This window comes from Penicillium soppii, assembly GCF_028829465.1.
Source record: "Penicillium soppii strain IBT 18220 chromosome Unknown utg000004l, whole genome shotgun sequence".
NCBI classification, from domain to species: domain Eukaryota; kingdom Fungi; phylum Ascomycota; class Eurotiomycetes; order Eurotiales; family Aspergillaceae; genus Penicillium; species Penicillium soppii.
In genome coordinates this window covers 460,343-475,950 of record NW_026643234.1, presented here as the reverse complement: position 1 = coordinate 475,950, position 15,608 = coordinate 460,343, and the positions used below count along the sequence as shown (strand labels likewise).

The 15,608-nt window shown below is 49.8% G+C and overlaps 8 protein-coding genes across 8 annotated transcripts; 4 read left to right on the top strand and 4 right to left on the bottom strand.

Moving 5' to 3' along the window:
* Positions 1 to 247: 247 nt before the first annotated feature.
* N7529_003596 (cell wall mannoprotein 1 family protein) lies at positions 248 to 832 on the bottom strand (the record flags this gene model as incomplete). The annotated part of the gene is made up of 1 exon (XM_057239123.1): positions 248 to 832. The coding sequence occupies one exon, from the start codon at positions 830 to 832 to the stop codon at positions 248 to 250; it is 585 nt and encodes a 194-aa protein (XP_057098418.1).
* Positions 833 to 1,503: 671 nt separating this feature from the next.
* Positions 1,504 to 3,481, top strand: N7529_003595 (uncharacterized protein; the record flags this gene model as incomplete). The annotated part of the gene is made up of 5 exons (XM_057239122.1): positions 1,504 to 1,622; positions 1,695 to 2,222; positions 2,282 to 2,620; positions 2,681 to 3,045; positions 3,102 to 3,481. 5 exons carry the CDS (start codon positions 1,504 to 1,506, stop codon positions 3,479 to 3,481), a joined length of 1,731 nt encoding a protein of 576 aa, XP_057098417.1.
* A 1,089-nt stretch (positions 3,482 to 4,570) lies between these two features.
* On the top strand, positions 4,571 to 5,166 carry N7529_003594 (beta-ketoacyl synthase; the record flags this gene model as incomplete). Its single annotated transcript, XM_057239121.1, has 4 exons — positions 4,571 to 4,762; positions 4,814 to 4,958; positions 5,012 to 5,054; positions 5,103 to 5,166. 4 exons carry the CDS (start codon positions 4,571 to 4,573, stop codon positions 5,164 to 5,166), a joined length of 444 nt encoding a protein of 147 aa, XP_057098416.1.
* A 215-nt stretch (positions 5,167 to 5,381) lies between these two features.
* Positions 5,382 to 6,728, bottom strand: N7529_003593 (Zn(II)2Cys6 transcription factor domain-containing protein; the record flags this gene model as incomplete). Its single annotated transcript, XM_057239120.1, has 1 exon — positions 5,382 to 6,728. The coding sequence occupies one exon, from the start codon at positions 6,726 to 6,728 to the stop codon at positions 5,382 to 5,384; it is 1,347 nt and encodes a 448-aa protein (XP_057098415.1).
* Positions 6,729 to 8,533: 1,805 nt separating this feature from the next.
* Positions 8,534 to 9,061, bottom strand: N7529_003592 (uncharacterized protein; the record flags this gene model as incomplete). The annotated part of the gene is made up of 1 exon (XM_057239119.1): positions 8,534 to 9,061. The coding sequence occupies one exon, from the start codon at positions 9,059 to 9,061 to the stop codon at positions 8,534 to 8,536; it is 528 nt and encodes a 175-aa protein (XP_057098414.1).
* A 914-nt stretch (positions 9,062 to 9,975) lies between these two features.
* N7529_003591 (carotenoid oxygenase family protein) lies at positions 9,976 to 11,945 on the top strand (the record flags this gene model as incomplete). Its single annotated transcript, XM_057239118.1, has 4 exons — positions 9,976 to 10,032; positions 10,090 to 10,491; positions 10,782 to 11,591; positions 11,664 to 11,945. The coding sequence occupies 4 exons, from the start codon at positions 9,976 to 9,978 to the stop codon at positions 11,943 to 11,945; spliced, it is 1,551 nt and encodes a 516-aa protein (XP_057098413.1).
* Positions 11,946 to 12,644: 699 nt separating this feature from the next.
* N7529_003590 (uncharacterized protein) lies at positions 12,645 to 12,833 on the top strand (the record flags this gene model as incomplete). Its single annotated transcript, XM_057239117.1, has 1 exon — positions 12,645 to 12,833. The coding sequence occupies one exon, from the start codon at positions 12,645 to 12,647 to the stop codon at positions 12,831 to 12,833; it is 189 nt and encodes a 62-aa protein (XP_057098412.1).
* A 569-nt stretch (positions 12,834 to 13,402) lies between these two features.
* N7529_003589 (arrestin (or S-antigen), N-terminal domain protein) lies at positions 13,403 to 14,948 on the bottom strand (the record flags this gene model as incomplete). The annotated part of the gene is made up of 2 exons (XM_057239116.1): positions 13,403 to 14,688; positions 14,744 to 14,948. 2 exons carry the CDS (start codon positions 14,946 to 14,948, stop codon positions 13,403 to 13,405), a joined length of 1,491 nt encoding a protein of 496 aa, XP_057098411.1.
* Between the last annotated feature and the right edge of the window lie 660 nt (positions 14,949 to 15,608).

Here is a 15,608-nt window from a genome sequence, read left to right as displayed (position 1 = left end):
TCTGGCTTATGCATGGCAGTCTAAGCAATTGCGTGATAGGTTCTTTGAAATACGACCATGTTCGAAGGTTAAGTCTAGTGCTTCTACTTTTGCTTTTTGAACTGAAGTTCAGATCGAGATAGATGCACACACGCTCGAAATTCTGGTACGTATCTACGCGGAGCCCGACTTGTCTCCCTTTTCGAAAACTTTGATCTCATTCCCATCATCCCTCTCCAATCCAACCAAACCGATCTGGTACTCTACTTCAGGAAAATGCGGAGATGGCAACGGCATATGCCCCGTCCAGCTGAGCAGCTTCCGAGGCAATGGTGGACGCGTCTCCCGAAGTGACTTTTTGCTGCAGCTGCTTCGAGAGACCATCGGTCAGATTCTGGAGAGTCTCGAGGTCCGACAAGACGATGCTGGTCACGCCAGCAGAGGCAAATAAGGCTTTCTTTAGAACATCGTCAGTGATGGGATTATTAGACCACTCGCGGCTTACAGTCGACGCTACCTTGCCGATGATCTTGTCGAGGACCGTGACGATGCCCGACTCGAGACCTGTCAATGCATGGGTCACGCTCGTGCTGTCGGCGGCCCCGAATGCAGAGGAGGCAGTCACGTCAATGACGGTCTTGTTGAGCGCATCCGACAGAGTGATTTCATCCTGCTGAACGCTCACCGCACCGGTTAAAGTGCCGTCAAAGTTCCCAACTGTGGTGCTGAGAATTGACAGATGGGCCGAGATGGTGCTCAAATCCGTGAGAACCGTGAAGACGCTCCGCAAGGCCAAGGGGCTGGCAGAGGCGCCAACGGAGAGGAGAAGGGCAAGGAGCTGCTTAGCGATCATGGTGATCAATTGAAAGGTTGCTTGGTAATGTCCAGAAGTTTACTTGTCCGGATGCAGAAGGATAGAGGTTGCTGAAGAATCTCTGCAAAACGAGACATACATTTGAACTTTATACATGACAAGTCATGGCTGGCTGAAACAAAAGCATTCATTTTCATCCCATCGTACTCTCCGTCAGGAGCTTTTAATGCGGCCCGGCCGAGAACAGATGGACAGGAGGTTTGGAGTTGCGGATAGATCTTGGGAAGGTTCCAGTCTTGTTTGATGATGAACAGTCGTCAAATCATGTGCAAAGTCTTGTGTTCATAAGGCGGGTACCTAATGTGAATGCCTCGGTCTGAGTTCAAGGGAAGACATGGCAGACCAATCAATCCACAGCAGTAGCGAGGGCGGCGGTTAGCGCCCAGGGTGTAAAAAAGTGGCCGAGACATAGAAAATTGGCCTGTTGGTTCTTGCAACATAGCGTATGCACTAGCCATAAATAATCCCTGCACATAAGTCACATTCATCGACTCAATCAATCCAGTGTCTGCCCGCTACTGTAGGCAGCCAAGTAGTGGGCAGACATATATACCCAAAAATGCAGCCAGGCATGACCTGAAAGCCCTCTGCAGACACCGTTCATATCGTGAGCGATCTTGCTTTAACCTGGCTATCAAACACAGTAAGAGATGCAGGATGCCCAATTGACCCCAGAGAAGAGCAGCAAGAGCGACGATGGCTCTTCACGAGAGTTCGAGGCGACAAGGCCAGTTATCGCAACTTGGCGGTTGACCATCATCCTCCTATGGTAAGATAAATAGGCGATACTGAGCGATAAAGACGCATCGTACTGGCGCGAGCTGACCAAAAGAAACGCCAGCATCGCCGCCGGTCTGTTTCTATCACTGATGGACACGACAATCGTCTCTACGATGCTCTATACCATCTCGGCTGAATTTGGCGGGTTCCGAATGTCGTCTTGGATTGTCCTCGCCTACACGCTGTCTTATGTCGGTAAGGATATCTTCTCCTCCACAACGGCAGAAAAACTTATTGGTTTCGTTCCCGCTTGTCCAGGCTGCGCCGTATTTATCGCCCGGATTGCCGATGTGATTGGCAGGAAATTTGCCCTTTTTGCCTGCTTTATTTTCTTCCTTGCCGCATCAATGGCATGCGCAGCATCCACGAACCTCAACCAACTGATCGGCTTCCGAGCCGCCCAGGGTGTTGGTGGATCTGGACTGTATGCCATGGCGATGATAATCTATCCAGAAATCAGTCCACCAGCGCTACTGCCCGCCATCTCAGCGATTGTCGGCGTCATCGTGGCGCTGGCGGGTATCAGTGGACCGCTTATAGGTGGGCTTTTGACCACCTACGCATCCTGGCGATGGGCATTCTGGATTAAGTGAGCTGTTTCTGTCCCACGCAAGCAAGAACCACCGATGACTGATCATTCATCCGTAGTGGCCCTTGTGCCTTGGTGCCGGCGGTTGCCCTCTTCTTTGTCTGGCCAAGCGATTTCCACGCCGCGAAGAATGCCCGTTTTAAGCAGCTCGACTATGTCGGTACTCTGCTTATCATGCTCGGCTGTATACTGTTTGTGTTCATTCTCAACCAGGCGGCCAGCCGCGTCTATGCGTGGAAGAGTGCTCCCGTCATCTTGATCATTATTATTTCTGGTCTTGCATGGATAGCATTGGTGTGCTGGGAGTGGATCGTGTCCTGGCATCCCAAGCTCCGCCACCTTCGGCCTCAGCTGCCCTTCCGACTACTGGCGGATAGGGTCATGTTAGCGGGATTCTTGTAAGCTGGCAGCGCGTACAAGGCCACCAGATCAGTTACGCTAATCCCTCGTGCTAACAGGAGCACCCTGCTGACCGGGTTCGTCATGCTGCTCGTTATCATCAACATCCCGCTCCGCGCGCAACTCGTCAACCTTAAGGACGCAATCGGGTCCGGGGTTGTGCTTTTGCCTCTAATGGGAAGCACTGCAGTTGGCTCAGCGTTGGGGGGCGCCGCTTCCGCCAAAAAGAACAATACGTTCTGGACGTTGAACCTGGCGAGCATTTTCATGCTCGTCGGTAGTGCCCTTTTGTCCACGCTTCCCGACACCGTGGACCCGGTCCCGAAGCAATATGGATTCGAGGCAATCCTTGGCTTCGGTTTGGGCCTGAGTCTATCTACGATGACCTTCCTCACGTCCATGCAAGTGGAGTTTGAAGACCACGGTTAGTGACAAACGCCCTGTCCAATAATCTCGTTCGAGACTGACCTGCTCCCACAGCCGTTGCGCAGGGAGTCGTTGCACAGCTGCGGATCTTCGGCGGTAGCATTGGCATCGCGTCTAGTTTCATCGTTTTCAACCAAAAGATTCAGGAAGCGCTCACCGGTGTGCTGACCCCTGCGCAGCTGGATGACTTTTACCGATCGCCAACCGCTATCCTCAGTTTCCCTGTGATGGATCAGTTGCTTGTTAGGCAGACGTATATCGACGTTTTCAACATCGACATGCGGATCTGTGCTGGGATCTCGGCCGTGTGTCTAGTCACTACTTTGTTCACCTTCCAATGTCGCCCGCAGTCGATGAAGGAGCGGCTTGCAGACTTGGAAGAGGCCTATGCACGCACCGAGGCCGCAACGGCAGCGGCTGCAGATGAGAGGTAAAAGACAGTCATGTGAAGTGGAATAAAATGCGTGGTTACGGTAGCGATGCTTAGTGCTTGTTCGGCTCGAGTAGGAGGCACAAGGCCTCGTCGTTATACTGCTATTTGCCTTTATTCTACAGACTGATATAGAAATTGATGCTGCTCTTGCAATTGGCTCCTTGTTCATGTAGCGCTTTGCCCCAAACGTTAATATACTCCAAGCTTCTTACAAAGTCTATGGATTATGGCACATGGCGCAAGTGTCGCCTTCAAAAGGATGTGTGAGTTTGCTCAGTTCTGTTTACAGAGTATGAACAGTTCACAAGCATATCAGCATCATCAGGTTGCATATTCTTGTTTTTGAAGCCATCCGCCTGTGATTATCTGTATCAGAAGATGGTCTTGCAATTGATCAGACCTTTCTACACCGAACATCTCGTCCGTTTTTACCAAGGAGAACAACGGTCATGGGCTGCTGTTCTACTCGTAGCCTTGCCCAAACCTTCTTCCTTATAGGCTAGGATCGAGCCCAGCAGGTATTAGTAACGGTCAATTTCACGCTGGTTCCCTTGTCGGAAAAAAACGATCATCTTCTGTTGCCCCTGAACCAAGATGCGCCAAGCTCAACGCCCGAATTGCGTCGCCGTCTTTTCAATAGAAAGAAGTGGCCGCCATGCCCCTGTAGACGCTGAGCACTAGAACGATGTTGAATTGTCTCTCCAAGCGGAAAGCTCCGGCCTATCACGGCGCTTTAGACAGTAGAAGCGATGTTGGTACGTAAACTCCGACATCCCTTCCATACCCCACCTTAACCGCACCTACCGAGAATGAAGGTCCATCTGGTCCATCACCAGTCGGAGTGACCGTGGTCTATGCCGAGATTCTAAATCCTCTAGGATCATTACAACACTCCGTGGGGTTGACGATGCGAAAGCAAACCTTAGAACACTCCGATATCTTAGACAGGGCCCAATGTTTAATTGATAATGGAGGACCTCGTCATCGCTCACCACTGTTCAGCCATTATTTTTCTGCCTCCATATACTTTGAGCATCGTCTGATTTCAAGCACGTACAAGAGATTTTGTTAAGCTTCGGTATATTCTACGATGAGCACGATGAGCGACAAACTGGAGCCTCTTGCAATTGTCGGCATGAGCTGGCGGTTCCCTGGGCAGGCGAACTCGGCCAGTGGCTTTTGGGATATCCTCAGCCATGGAAGATCTGCCAAATCGCGCATCCCAGAGAATCGCTTCAATGTCGACGCATACTATCATCCATCAGCCGATCGGAACGGATCTGTAGGCATCTCTAATATGTTGTGGCGACTAGGGCACTGAGGGTCTATGCAGATCACCACGAAGGAAGGCCACTTCCTGAATGACGACATTGCCGCGTTCGATGCCCCCTTCTTCTCGATGACAGCAGCCGAAGCAGATGGCATGGACCCTCAGCATCGCTTTCTTCTCGAGGTCACTTACGAGGCACTCGAAAATGGTGGGTGCCCAAAGCCTGCACAAAGCATGTTAAATACACACTGACACGACCAGCCGGGATGTCAATCAAATCCGTAGCTGGAAGTCAAACCGCACAGTGAGTCAACACGGCGATGCCTATTTTCACGAAGCTTACCGGTTCTAGCATGGTTGGGTGCTTTACCAGTGACTATGAAGTGCTTTCCGGAATTGAACTCATGATCAACTGACTTCCCGCTCCTCCCCAATTGCTACTGGTCAAAGGGGGCACCACAGCGAACGCCATGAAATCCATATTTATTCTGATAGTTGAGGAAATACTCTGGCAGTGTCACCAACTTTGAGCAGGAACACATCATGTTCATTGAATGCAGATGACTTCTAAATGTCTTCCAAGAAAGATCCCGTGTAAACCTCCCCGCTTTCCCCCGTGAGCTCCGTCAGATTAGTCCCACAGACCTCGCAATCTGTCAGATAACTCGGAAATTCGGGAACGGACTGCTCCGATTTCTGGTATGGACGTAATCCAGCATTGGCACGGTGTACGAGGCTTAGACCCCGAGAATGACGATGAGTCGCGGTAACGATCACTGCCATGAGAGCAATCCTGCTTCGACATGAAGAGCCGGAACCGGGTAAGTGAGTGGTCCAGACGAATGAGGAGTTCAAGGCCCCTTAGCTGAACTTCAAGACGGTGCTCGTCCTTGGGAGCGAGGCAATTGCATCCCGCCACACTACCGGAGCTAGTTAGGGAGGGCTCCTCTGCAGAGGATCGCCCATCATCCATGGTCCCAAGGCTATTGTAGAGATGAAAATTGAATTCAATAATCCCGATACACATTTCAACCGCCTCTATCACCGCGACCCGGACGATTCTCCACTTGGATTGCTCTGTTCGCTGCTGCTGCTGCGAGGATGGATTGTTTTGGAGCACGGAAGTTGTTTGGTTGAGCTTGTCCAAAGTCTGAAAGATTAAGGAGAGCTCGTCTTGGTCAGTCTCAGCGAGTATATCAAGTCTTTTAGATTTGCAGCGATTGTGGAGCTCTCCATAGAGCTTAAGCGCATTATGGAATTCTTGTTCACCATCGGTTTCGGAACTCTCAGTGACATCGCCGGTGGCGTAGCAGCTCTCTATCATAAGCGCATCCATTTGAAGTGACTCTCTTGTTCGTGCAAAATCTGATGCGAAGAATTCTATCTGAGCACCAACAGTATTGGGTGTCATCAACTGCCTAAAGCGCTCACTGTCGGTGCCAAATCGCCCGGTTTCTTCGAAATTGTAATCCGTAGATACGTCCCTGACCGGGTCCTTAGTGAGTGTTTCTGAAATCGGGTGCCATGCCGTACTTTCCCATCGACTTGTTTCATCTCGGGCACGGCGACGCGCATTTAACTGGTCCTGTGACGAGTCTTTTGGCGGCTGTGAACCATTCGGGCTTTCTAGCAAGTCTTCCGATTGCGCCAGCATCTGCAGGACAGTCATAGTCTGCGGATACCTACCAGTAATGGGTATAGCAGTGGGACTGTGTGCCGCGGCCTTGGTTTTGATGGATGCCGTCTGTTTTCGGGGTCGTCCAATCTTACTCCGGAGGGAAAAGAGGCAGCGCCGCTGATTGAGCCGGCATGCCTCGCAACTGCCCCCAGATCCGGCGAGCGACGGCTCGCATCGAACTTTGCGAATGTGGCATTCCTCGCAGGCCAAACGGAACCGAGGTTCAATAGGATGCGAGGTGCCGCTCGAGCTGGAGTCGGTGGAAAACGATGACCCGGAAGTAGAGTTAAGGTCTGCCATTCAAATTATCTCGACTTTCTGCTCTTCTATTTCTGCTTCTCAACTTCTCGCCTTAGAGCCGAGTTCTGCACAGGTCCGGTGAACGGTCAGACCATAAAAATCTCACACCAAGTGGATCAGCTTACTTCTGGCCCAAGGACGATTGGAGTAGGGTCACAGGCGATCGAAAGCTATTGAAGTGTGAAGTCCTCACAGCGGAACGAATTATGGAACGAAGACTTAGGCTTTCCAGCTTCCTTGGGAGACATTCTCCACGCTCGACCTCCTTTTTCCTTATACTTCTCCCCGCATGATCCACATCGTGCGTTCTGCGCTCGCAAGCGCTAGGGACCTCACTACCTAGGAACCAGTCTGTTGGAAACTATTGAATTATAATACCACTAGGCTTAAAAGGTGTCAGGACGTGGTGCTCATCAGTCTAGGGTCTTATATCCATAGTTCATAATGGTATTATATTTTAACAGGAACCAACCCGACTGTACCTCTATCAATCCCCGCATAATGTGGAACTTACGGCCGAATGCTCATGAGGTGTGGGAGCTAAACGATAACTACCACTAGAAAAAAGATGGGCACAATGGGGCGTGTCGGAAGCCATTGCCTTGGTCACATGTCTGGGCATTGCTTGCATTTGCTTCTCCAAATGCTCTGATTTGTGCCCCGTGGACAGGGGCAGTTCGCAATTCGCGAACTTTGCTGGGGAAGGGGCTTGATTTGGAAGAGAACATACGCCAACATCTATGGTTCCCTTGCATTAGGCAGTCGCCCCCCGTTCTTCCCCGACCACCCGTTGGGCCGCTGCAGTCCAGAACGTTTTAATTCTGGACTGGCTTCTTATCGCAATGCACTTATTTGCATCAGACTCGTGCTTTGGACGCCCGGACGGCACGAACCAGAAAGCCAATCTATGCGATCAGGCTGGAGCGATCTCGCGAGGCGTTTCCAGATCCATCCCAAGTCCATGTTTCCAAAACCCACAATATTAATCGCTCTTATTTTTACTCTACTGCATGCACCCTCTAAGAGTCTACGATTACATGCCTCACTGGAAAGTGTCACTTAAAAGAACCAAAAGCACGATGTAACGCTGTACTTTACCAGGCCATAAGATTGGCCATACAATATGGCCTGATTGAAATTTCACGCCGCGAGGCGCAGAGATTGGCTTCTCGCCCAATTGCACAGGCTTCCCATGTAAGCGCCGTCCAAAAGTCAGACGTGACCGACAAGGTACTCCGCACACGATGCGCAGGGGGTTTGATTGACGGGAATCCCCGTATGGATGACCCCTCTTTGCTAGCTCACACATACTATCAATATCCTAGTCAAGCTTTTCTGTTTGAGGTTAACGCCAAGATAGAAATTGCGCCACACAATTATTTCATTTCCTAGATCACAATGACCAATTAAAATGTTGCGTTGTATATATCTCGTCACTACCTAAACAGTCGAACAAGCACGAATGATTTATGCGCAATCCTTTCCTTGAATCGAGCGGAAACTTTTTGGGGACTAATTTATGCAATTTATACCGCAAAGGTCATCCGTCTGACGCGTTTTAATTAAGGTAAGGTGGTAGGTATCCTCGAGAGAAAGCTAAATGGAGCTCTTCACCAACAAAAGTGAGTTAAGTAGCACCAATCAGCTAAACGCCAGAAATGAAGAGGACAATGCCCTGTACTAGGCAATTGCAACGCATTCATCACATGTTTGAGCTGTTTTGAAGATGGAATGATATGTGAGCAGAGTAAGAACGGCTACCCATACCCATGGTACGCTCCAGCCTAGAATCTCGAGTTAGGATACTAGTCTCGAGACAGCGGACCTTTCTCACGAGGGCAATTATGCGAAAACTCACCGAGGACAAATGATATTTCTTCGTTCGTCAGGCTGCCAATCAGGGCAAGGAGCACAACGGAGACACCGAGCCCGGACAGCCCCCAGGCCCAGCCCGTCCATTGTAGGAGGTCTTGGAGGGCTCTATTCGAACGATAGCGATTATCCAGAAGCTGTCGGAAATGCAGCCCCTGTCCTCCATCGACCGCGACCACGTCTTCAAGGATTGTGTAAGCCCCTGGTCGAACCAAGGCGCCTTTTGCCATCGACGAAACGCGAAAAGGATACTTGGCGCGGAGCCAGACCAGGATTGAGCCCAATACTAATTGACTGCTAATCTGGAGAGTCAATAGCGGTAGAGGAAGACTGAAGAGTCGGACTGAAGTGTCACCGAGGGTGTAGGCGATGCTCACGGCTACAGTCAACAACACCGCGATGTAGATGAAACCGAACAGGAAGTTCCATTGAAAGTAGTCCAGCTGCAAACATTTATACATGTAAATAGTTATATGTAGATACAGGGGATGGCAGACAGGTACTGACATGATATCGCACTGTATCTGGCGGACGACATGTTGAGTCGGCCTCGACAAGCCGCCAGATCCTTCGCACCAACGCCAGCACACTCCCGGCGCCTAAGATGGAAGCTATGATTGCAAGGACTATAGCGGATCCAGTTCTGTCAGCGACTAAAGTGAGCTGAATTGTTTTATCCAGCATCTCATCCCCGGGACAACCATGATGCTGGTGGAAGGGATTCATCATATCTACCTATCCATAGCTTCAGCCGAGCGACGTATCTGAGAAGGAAGTACAATAACACTGGAGCCAGTCCACAAGTGGTGAAAAGAATGGCGACTGTAACCGCAATCACTGTTCTCCGTTGACGAATGTTCCCTGTGAGCTCGCCATGGGAATCCAGATTTGTGCGTTGAGAAGGGTATTTCGCTTCCTGTTGGTTGGCTGGCATTCTTGTTGCAATAACAGAACTAGACTGAGCTGAGTCAACGAATCTATAATTATCCCTATTTATGCTCATGAGCAGTATAAATAATGATGGTCCTATCTAGGCTGAAGGATTTGGCTCCAGGCTCCAGCTAGCAACACAATGAATAGCATGGCATTAAAGTCGCCGGCTGGGCAAAACCGATTTTGAAAATTGGCCGATACATAAGGATAGATTTAGGCGCCTCCCGAGCCGCTTGCAGGGATGTGTCTACGGCCTTTTTCCTATGCCCTGTCTGTCTGCTCGACCAGCCCGCTCTGGTTTTTGAGCAGATTTTGACGGGTGGAACCTGGCGAGATCAGATAAGACAGCCCTCGACCGTGACGCACAAGCCGTTCCAGGTCTCCTTGTAATTTATCCATTGTCTTCGCCCTCATCCTTTGTATACATCGTCTCGGGTTCAGTATGGCTTCAAACCATGATCACAGGTCTCCTTTCATGGACTGGCCTAATGATGCAGGCGTACGTTAGGCCTAGATACTATTTACATCTGAAAGCTGAACCTATTCCGTTACACAGTTCGAGGCTACTGCCGAGTTTCCTGAGCCCGTTGAATTAGTTGTCACGGGCTCAATGCCTTGCCAGGTCGCCGGAACGCTCTACCGAGTAGGCCCCGGAACCTACAAAGTGGCGGGTAGCAAGTACCAGCTCAGTCACTGGTTCGACGGGTTCACGCATCTTCATCGCTTCCAGCTAGTGGCGCAGCCTACTGGAACCTGCAGGGTGTTGTATAACTCACGACGGCAAGTTGATAAACTGGTCGAAGAAGCACGCAAGTCGGGGACTCTTGAGGGCGTTACCTTTGGCCAGAAACGAGATCCATGTGCAAGCATTTTCCAAAAGGTCAAAAGTTTCTTTCGTCCCGCTTTCAATACCAAAGACCCAGGGCTCGTCAACGCTGGAGTCACTGTCCACGCAAATGTATGTTTGGTCTTTAAACGGGAAGTCCAGGATCCCCCATCTTGTCCAAAGCCTCTACGATGCTCTTGTTTGAGGTATACCGCCGTTTGTTCTGACAGACTAGATCCCATGCGTTCCGCCTCAGCCCAAGAGCTCCGATCCATTGGCAGAATTGCGGAAGTTCCACAGTCTGACCACTATGACAGATGCCAACGTATTCAAACATGTAATGCTATTTCCACTTTACAAAACTGTATACCTTGCAAAGCTGCCAATAATTATACTGATTGAATGTCCGTTGTATTCAATAGGTCGACCCTGAGACCCTGGAGCCGACAGGGGTGACTCGCCAGGAAGCGTTGCACCCCGATCTGCGAGGTCCACTTTCGTGTGCTCATGCCGCGCTCGACCCTACATTTGGAGATATGTACAATTATAACCTCGACTTTGGCAGGTACGCAACCTACCGAGTTTTCCGAACCTCTGCTGCCAGCGGCCAGACGGATATCCTTGCAACCATTTCGGGCCCAGCCGTCAAACCGGCGTATCTCCACTCCTTCTTTCTCAGCCCAGATTATGTGATCCTGTGTATCTGGCCCTGTATTTTCGCGGCAGCTGGCGTCAAGGTGTTGTGGGAGAGAAACATGGTGGATGCCATGAGATTCGACCCCAGCGTTCAGACGCGCTGGTATGTCGTCGATCGAAAAGAGAACCGAGGGGTCGTGGCCACCTTTTTGAGCCCAGCCTTTTTCAGCTTCCATACCATCAATGCATGGCAGGCTGACAACGGCGATGGAACGGTGGATATCATGTGCGATATCATTCAGTATCCTACCGACGAGATGATACAGCGCGGATATTATGAAGCGATGGTCTCCACCGGTAGCGACGTGGAGAAGTACTTTGGCAGTGAAGCCTCGCGGCCCAGCTTGGTCCGCTATTGTCTGTCTAGCGTGCCCAAGGAATCCCCGCTCAAGATACCGACCGACGATGCAAAGTTACCCCAAGCAGACATACAGTTGAGAATCGAAGCTGAAGGCGTTGGAGACCTTCCCACCATCAACCCTTGTTTTGCTGGCAAGAAGGCGCGATACGTATACAACGTCATCAACCGGGGAAAAGTAAGCTGCTGTTTTGCTTGATGAACCATAATGATGAGATATCATTTAGAGCTAAGCATCACATCTTTCTAGTCTTCCTTTTTTGATGCCATCGCAAAGATTGATCTGGAAACGCAAAAGGTCCTGATCTGGAGCAATGAACATCATACTCCTGGAGAAGCTGTCTTTGTTCCAAACGGACAGAATGATGCTGAAGATGCCGGGTACCTGCTCAGCATCGTTCTTAATGGTGACACAGGCACCAGCTACCTTCTCTGTCTCGATGCGCGTGACATGACGGAAGTAGGGCGAGCTGATTGTGCTGCAGCGGTGGGCTTCGGTTTTCATGGAACACATTACCCTCTTCATCAATAGGAACCAGTCGTTCCCTTGGCTCCCGTCAGGGTCTTGAGTGATTTAGACCCATAGGGGCTGAAAATCGGTGTGCTGTGGCTACATTAGGACCGCTCACAAAAATAGGTGAATAACGCCGTTGACTGCGGAGAAGCAATCAATCAACCACATTTCAAGATTGTGCGGGTCATTAACAAGATCCACCTCATTTGGGTACCCCTTCTAATCACTCTCAATGTTGTTAAAGAAGAAGTACATATTATGTGTGAATGACAGTTTTTACTTGATTCTGCGGACAGCCTAAAAGGGCATTTGCCCAGGGGCCTGAATGAGGACTCTATAGTGCATACAGGACCAAAAAAAAAAAAAGGATAGACAAGCTATTCGCCAGTTCGTGGGTTTCAAATCATTGTTCAACTGAGCGCCCTCGTAAAAGCGGCGGCAGCTAAGATAGGAAAGCCCCACCCGGCAGAGGAAAAATGGTACGTACAGCTACATACATATGTATGCAAGTACCTGCATAATCGATGTACAGTCTTCACTTCATTCGTCCCCTTCTAAACCCTTTTTGGAACTATTCGTTTCATATCAACCAGATCTCAGAATAGCCAGTGAGTAAAAATACTCCAAACCTCAGATCCAGCATTCCAAGCCCAAGTACCCAGACAGCAAAAAAGCCCGACTACAATCGTACCTACCAAGATCTCCAAACCCCTCAAAATGAGGCTCTTCAACCCCAAAGTCCACATCCCCATCTCACCTCACCTCACCTCATCCACTCCACGCGCCGTCCTCCTCACCTCCCCGACAACAACAACAACAACCACCACCACCACCACCGCCAAAATCGCCCGGTCCAAGAACCCTCCCTCCTCAGCCTCAATGCGCGCCGCCGCCTCCGGCGCATAAATTCTTTCCTGAAAAGCCACCAAAGCATCCTCATCAGCAAACGTTAGGTTTCTGTCGGTTCGTTCTTGGAGGGAAATGCATTGCAACAGGTATAATGTATAATGTGGGGCTGTCTGCTAATGGATTGGATATAAAGTTAGTGTTTTGGTTTAGTTCACCGTACTGCTTGTTAAGATGCGTGGATGTTAGAATCGTTGGCTACATATGTATGTAGGGTTATTCTCGCCATGGCTGTTGAGCATCGAATATGCAATAGGGACAATTTCCCACGTGCCGAACACAACGGGTCTAATGAGCCTCACTCACAGGATGGCTTGGAGAACAAAATGATTCATTTCGAATATGATAATCAAATAATGCTACCAAAGTAGCTAAGATAAATACAAAAGTCAACCGGGCGAGATGCATTCAATCAACCAAAACATCCAGAAGCAATAACATAACACGTGGGTATATTCACAACAAAAAGACAAAGAGTCATGCGACAACGCTGTAAAAAGGACTTTTGCGTCAAACAATGACATTAAGGGTATTTATTGATTGGCGAACAAGCACAAGCACGAGCACATTCAACGACCGGCTGTAACGGAACCCATTGTTTCCGAGTACCCAGGCGGAGCAAAGTCCATGACCACATCGCTGACAGGACTGGAGAAGTCGGAGGGGGAAGTCACGTTGCGAGGGTGGAAGAATTCATCCAGTTCTTCTTGTGTGACTGTGACACCGAGGGATGATTTGAGGGATTCGGCGTATTTTGTTTGGCTGGCGAATTGGATCGGGACGCGGAGGGAGATTGTTGGCGTCATGATGTTTGCGGCCGGGGTGTGGTATGTTAATGCGAGGTCGAGCGAGTAGGTGCGGGACATGAGGCAGGAATGGAAGGTTGGGACAAAGGCCTTGCTCTTTGGGAGGGTGACGGGAATGACAATCGAAGCTGTGTAGTAGGTATCTCCAATGAAGGCGGAGGACGGGCCTGTCGATGAGTCGGATGACGTTGATGAGGTGGAGTCACGGCGAGTGTCGTTGGATGCTGATTGTTTGGTCCACTGGGCTGAGGCGACACACATTGTTGATAAGGGCACGTTTTCTGTGTATAGACCGCGGCCGACTTGTGCGAAGGGGACGCCTGTTGAGCAGGGGAAGTCATCCCATGGGGAGGCGCTGTAAAATGTGCTTGCGCGAAGTTTGCTGGTCATTGAGCCTAGCGGCGGTGGCTGCTCGTTTTTGACGGGATCGAATCGCAGATTCACAGTTGCCACGGTGCTTACAGTATCGGATGGCTCGCAGGTTGGAGGAAGCAACTGGATAGGCTTGGGCTGGGATGTTGAGGCGACGAGTCGGCCCAGCGTGCTTCGTAGCGTTCCGCGCTTGACGCTCTTTTCCTTGCGCATGCAGAGAGACGAGTTTCCGGTGATGTCGACTGGAGGCTCCTCTTCAACGAATGGGATGATGCGAACTTTCTTGGCAATGGCGGCGATGGACTTCACTCCGTGACCGGCGAGTTGTTTTTGGTGAACAGATGCTCGAATGATATACGCAATTTGTGACATCTCGGGGGCCATATCGTCTAGCAGGGTCTTGCCGTTACTTGCAAGCATGGGATCGCCCAAGGTAGGTGGAAGCATGGTGTGAGAGCGTTGAACGTGAGCATTCTGCTTGGCGTGGGTGCAGACCTGGGGCAACAGACGGTCTGGAACGACGAATGTGAAGGGGAATTGATATGAACGACCACTTTCCAACACTCGAGGGGTTGGATACTCGATATCCTCAATTGGCTGGCGCAACTTCAGAAACATCTGTTGTGATCCCGTGCGGCCAGGGCATGATGCTCGTTCCACTGTAGTTCGGGAAGTGCCTTATCATGAAGTTAGTGTCGGAACATTATCACACGCGTCTTGTTGGAATTCTACCTTCGAACACAATCTCAATCTCATCAAACCGCGTTTCATGTTCAACAGAAATGGTCACTGTGCCATCAATGTTGTCTGCGGTGGTATAAGAATTGACATGACCAGGCTTTTGTCCTGCCAGATCAATTTCAACTTTGACTTGGGATCGACGAGTCCAGGCATCCAACTTTTCAGCGCCAGAGCTGAGGGTTGAAGTGGTAGACATTGTGATACTGGGCAGTTGGTATCACAAGGAAAGTAGGCTTCTTTTGTCCGAAGGGACAGCCTTCCACAGACAAAAGAAAGCAAGGAGAATTTGAAGATCAACAAAAAATGATTCACTAGGGATATGATATTGTATTTAAAGAAAATAATAATCAAAAATGAAACAAGGAAAAAAAATAAGTAAACGTGGAGCCGTCGACAACCGCAGGGACAAAGCAACTGTGGAGGAGCCCCGTTTTATAGAAATGGTCCAGATGGTAGAATAATGATGTTATGCGATTTACATGTCTAACCTCCAAGGTTCTTATAAATCTCGAATCTCCTCAACGTGAGTCACAAGCCACAAGCTCTGTTAATCAATAGAAAGTAAAAAGTTGATCGGTTCAGTATAAGGAAAGCCGAAGCGGATGTCATCAGTGTAAGGAAGTAGTAAGAATGATTGGCTGCAGGAATCCGCGTTCGCGCCCTTGGATTGACATTCCTGTGTACATCGTACATACTAGAATCCCTCTAGCTTAATGCAGACTGAGATTCGCGGAATTTGGGGCTATACGGGGAAATTCGGCATGAAAGTGATTTCCACCTTGTATAAGATATGTTAAATGGGCTAAATGATTTCCCTAGTCCATAATACATACAATATAACACATTTTACCTACAA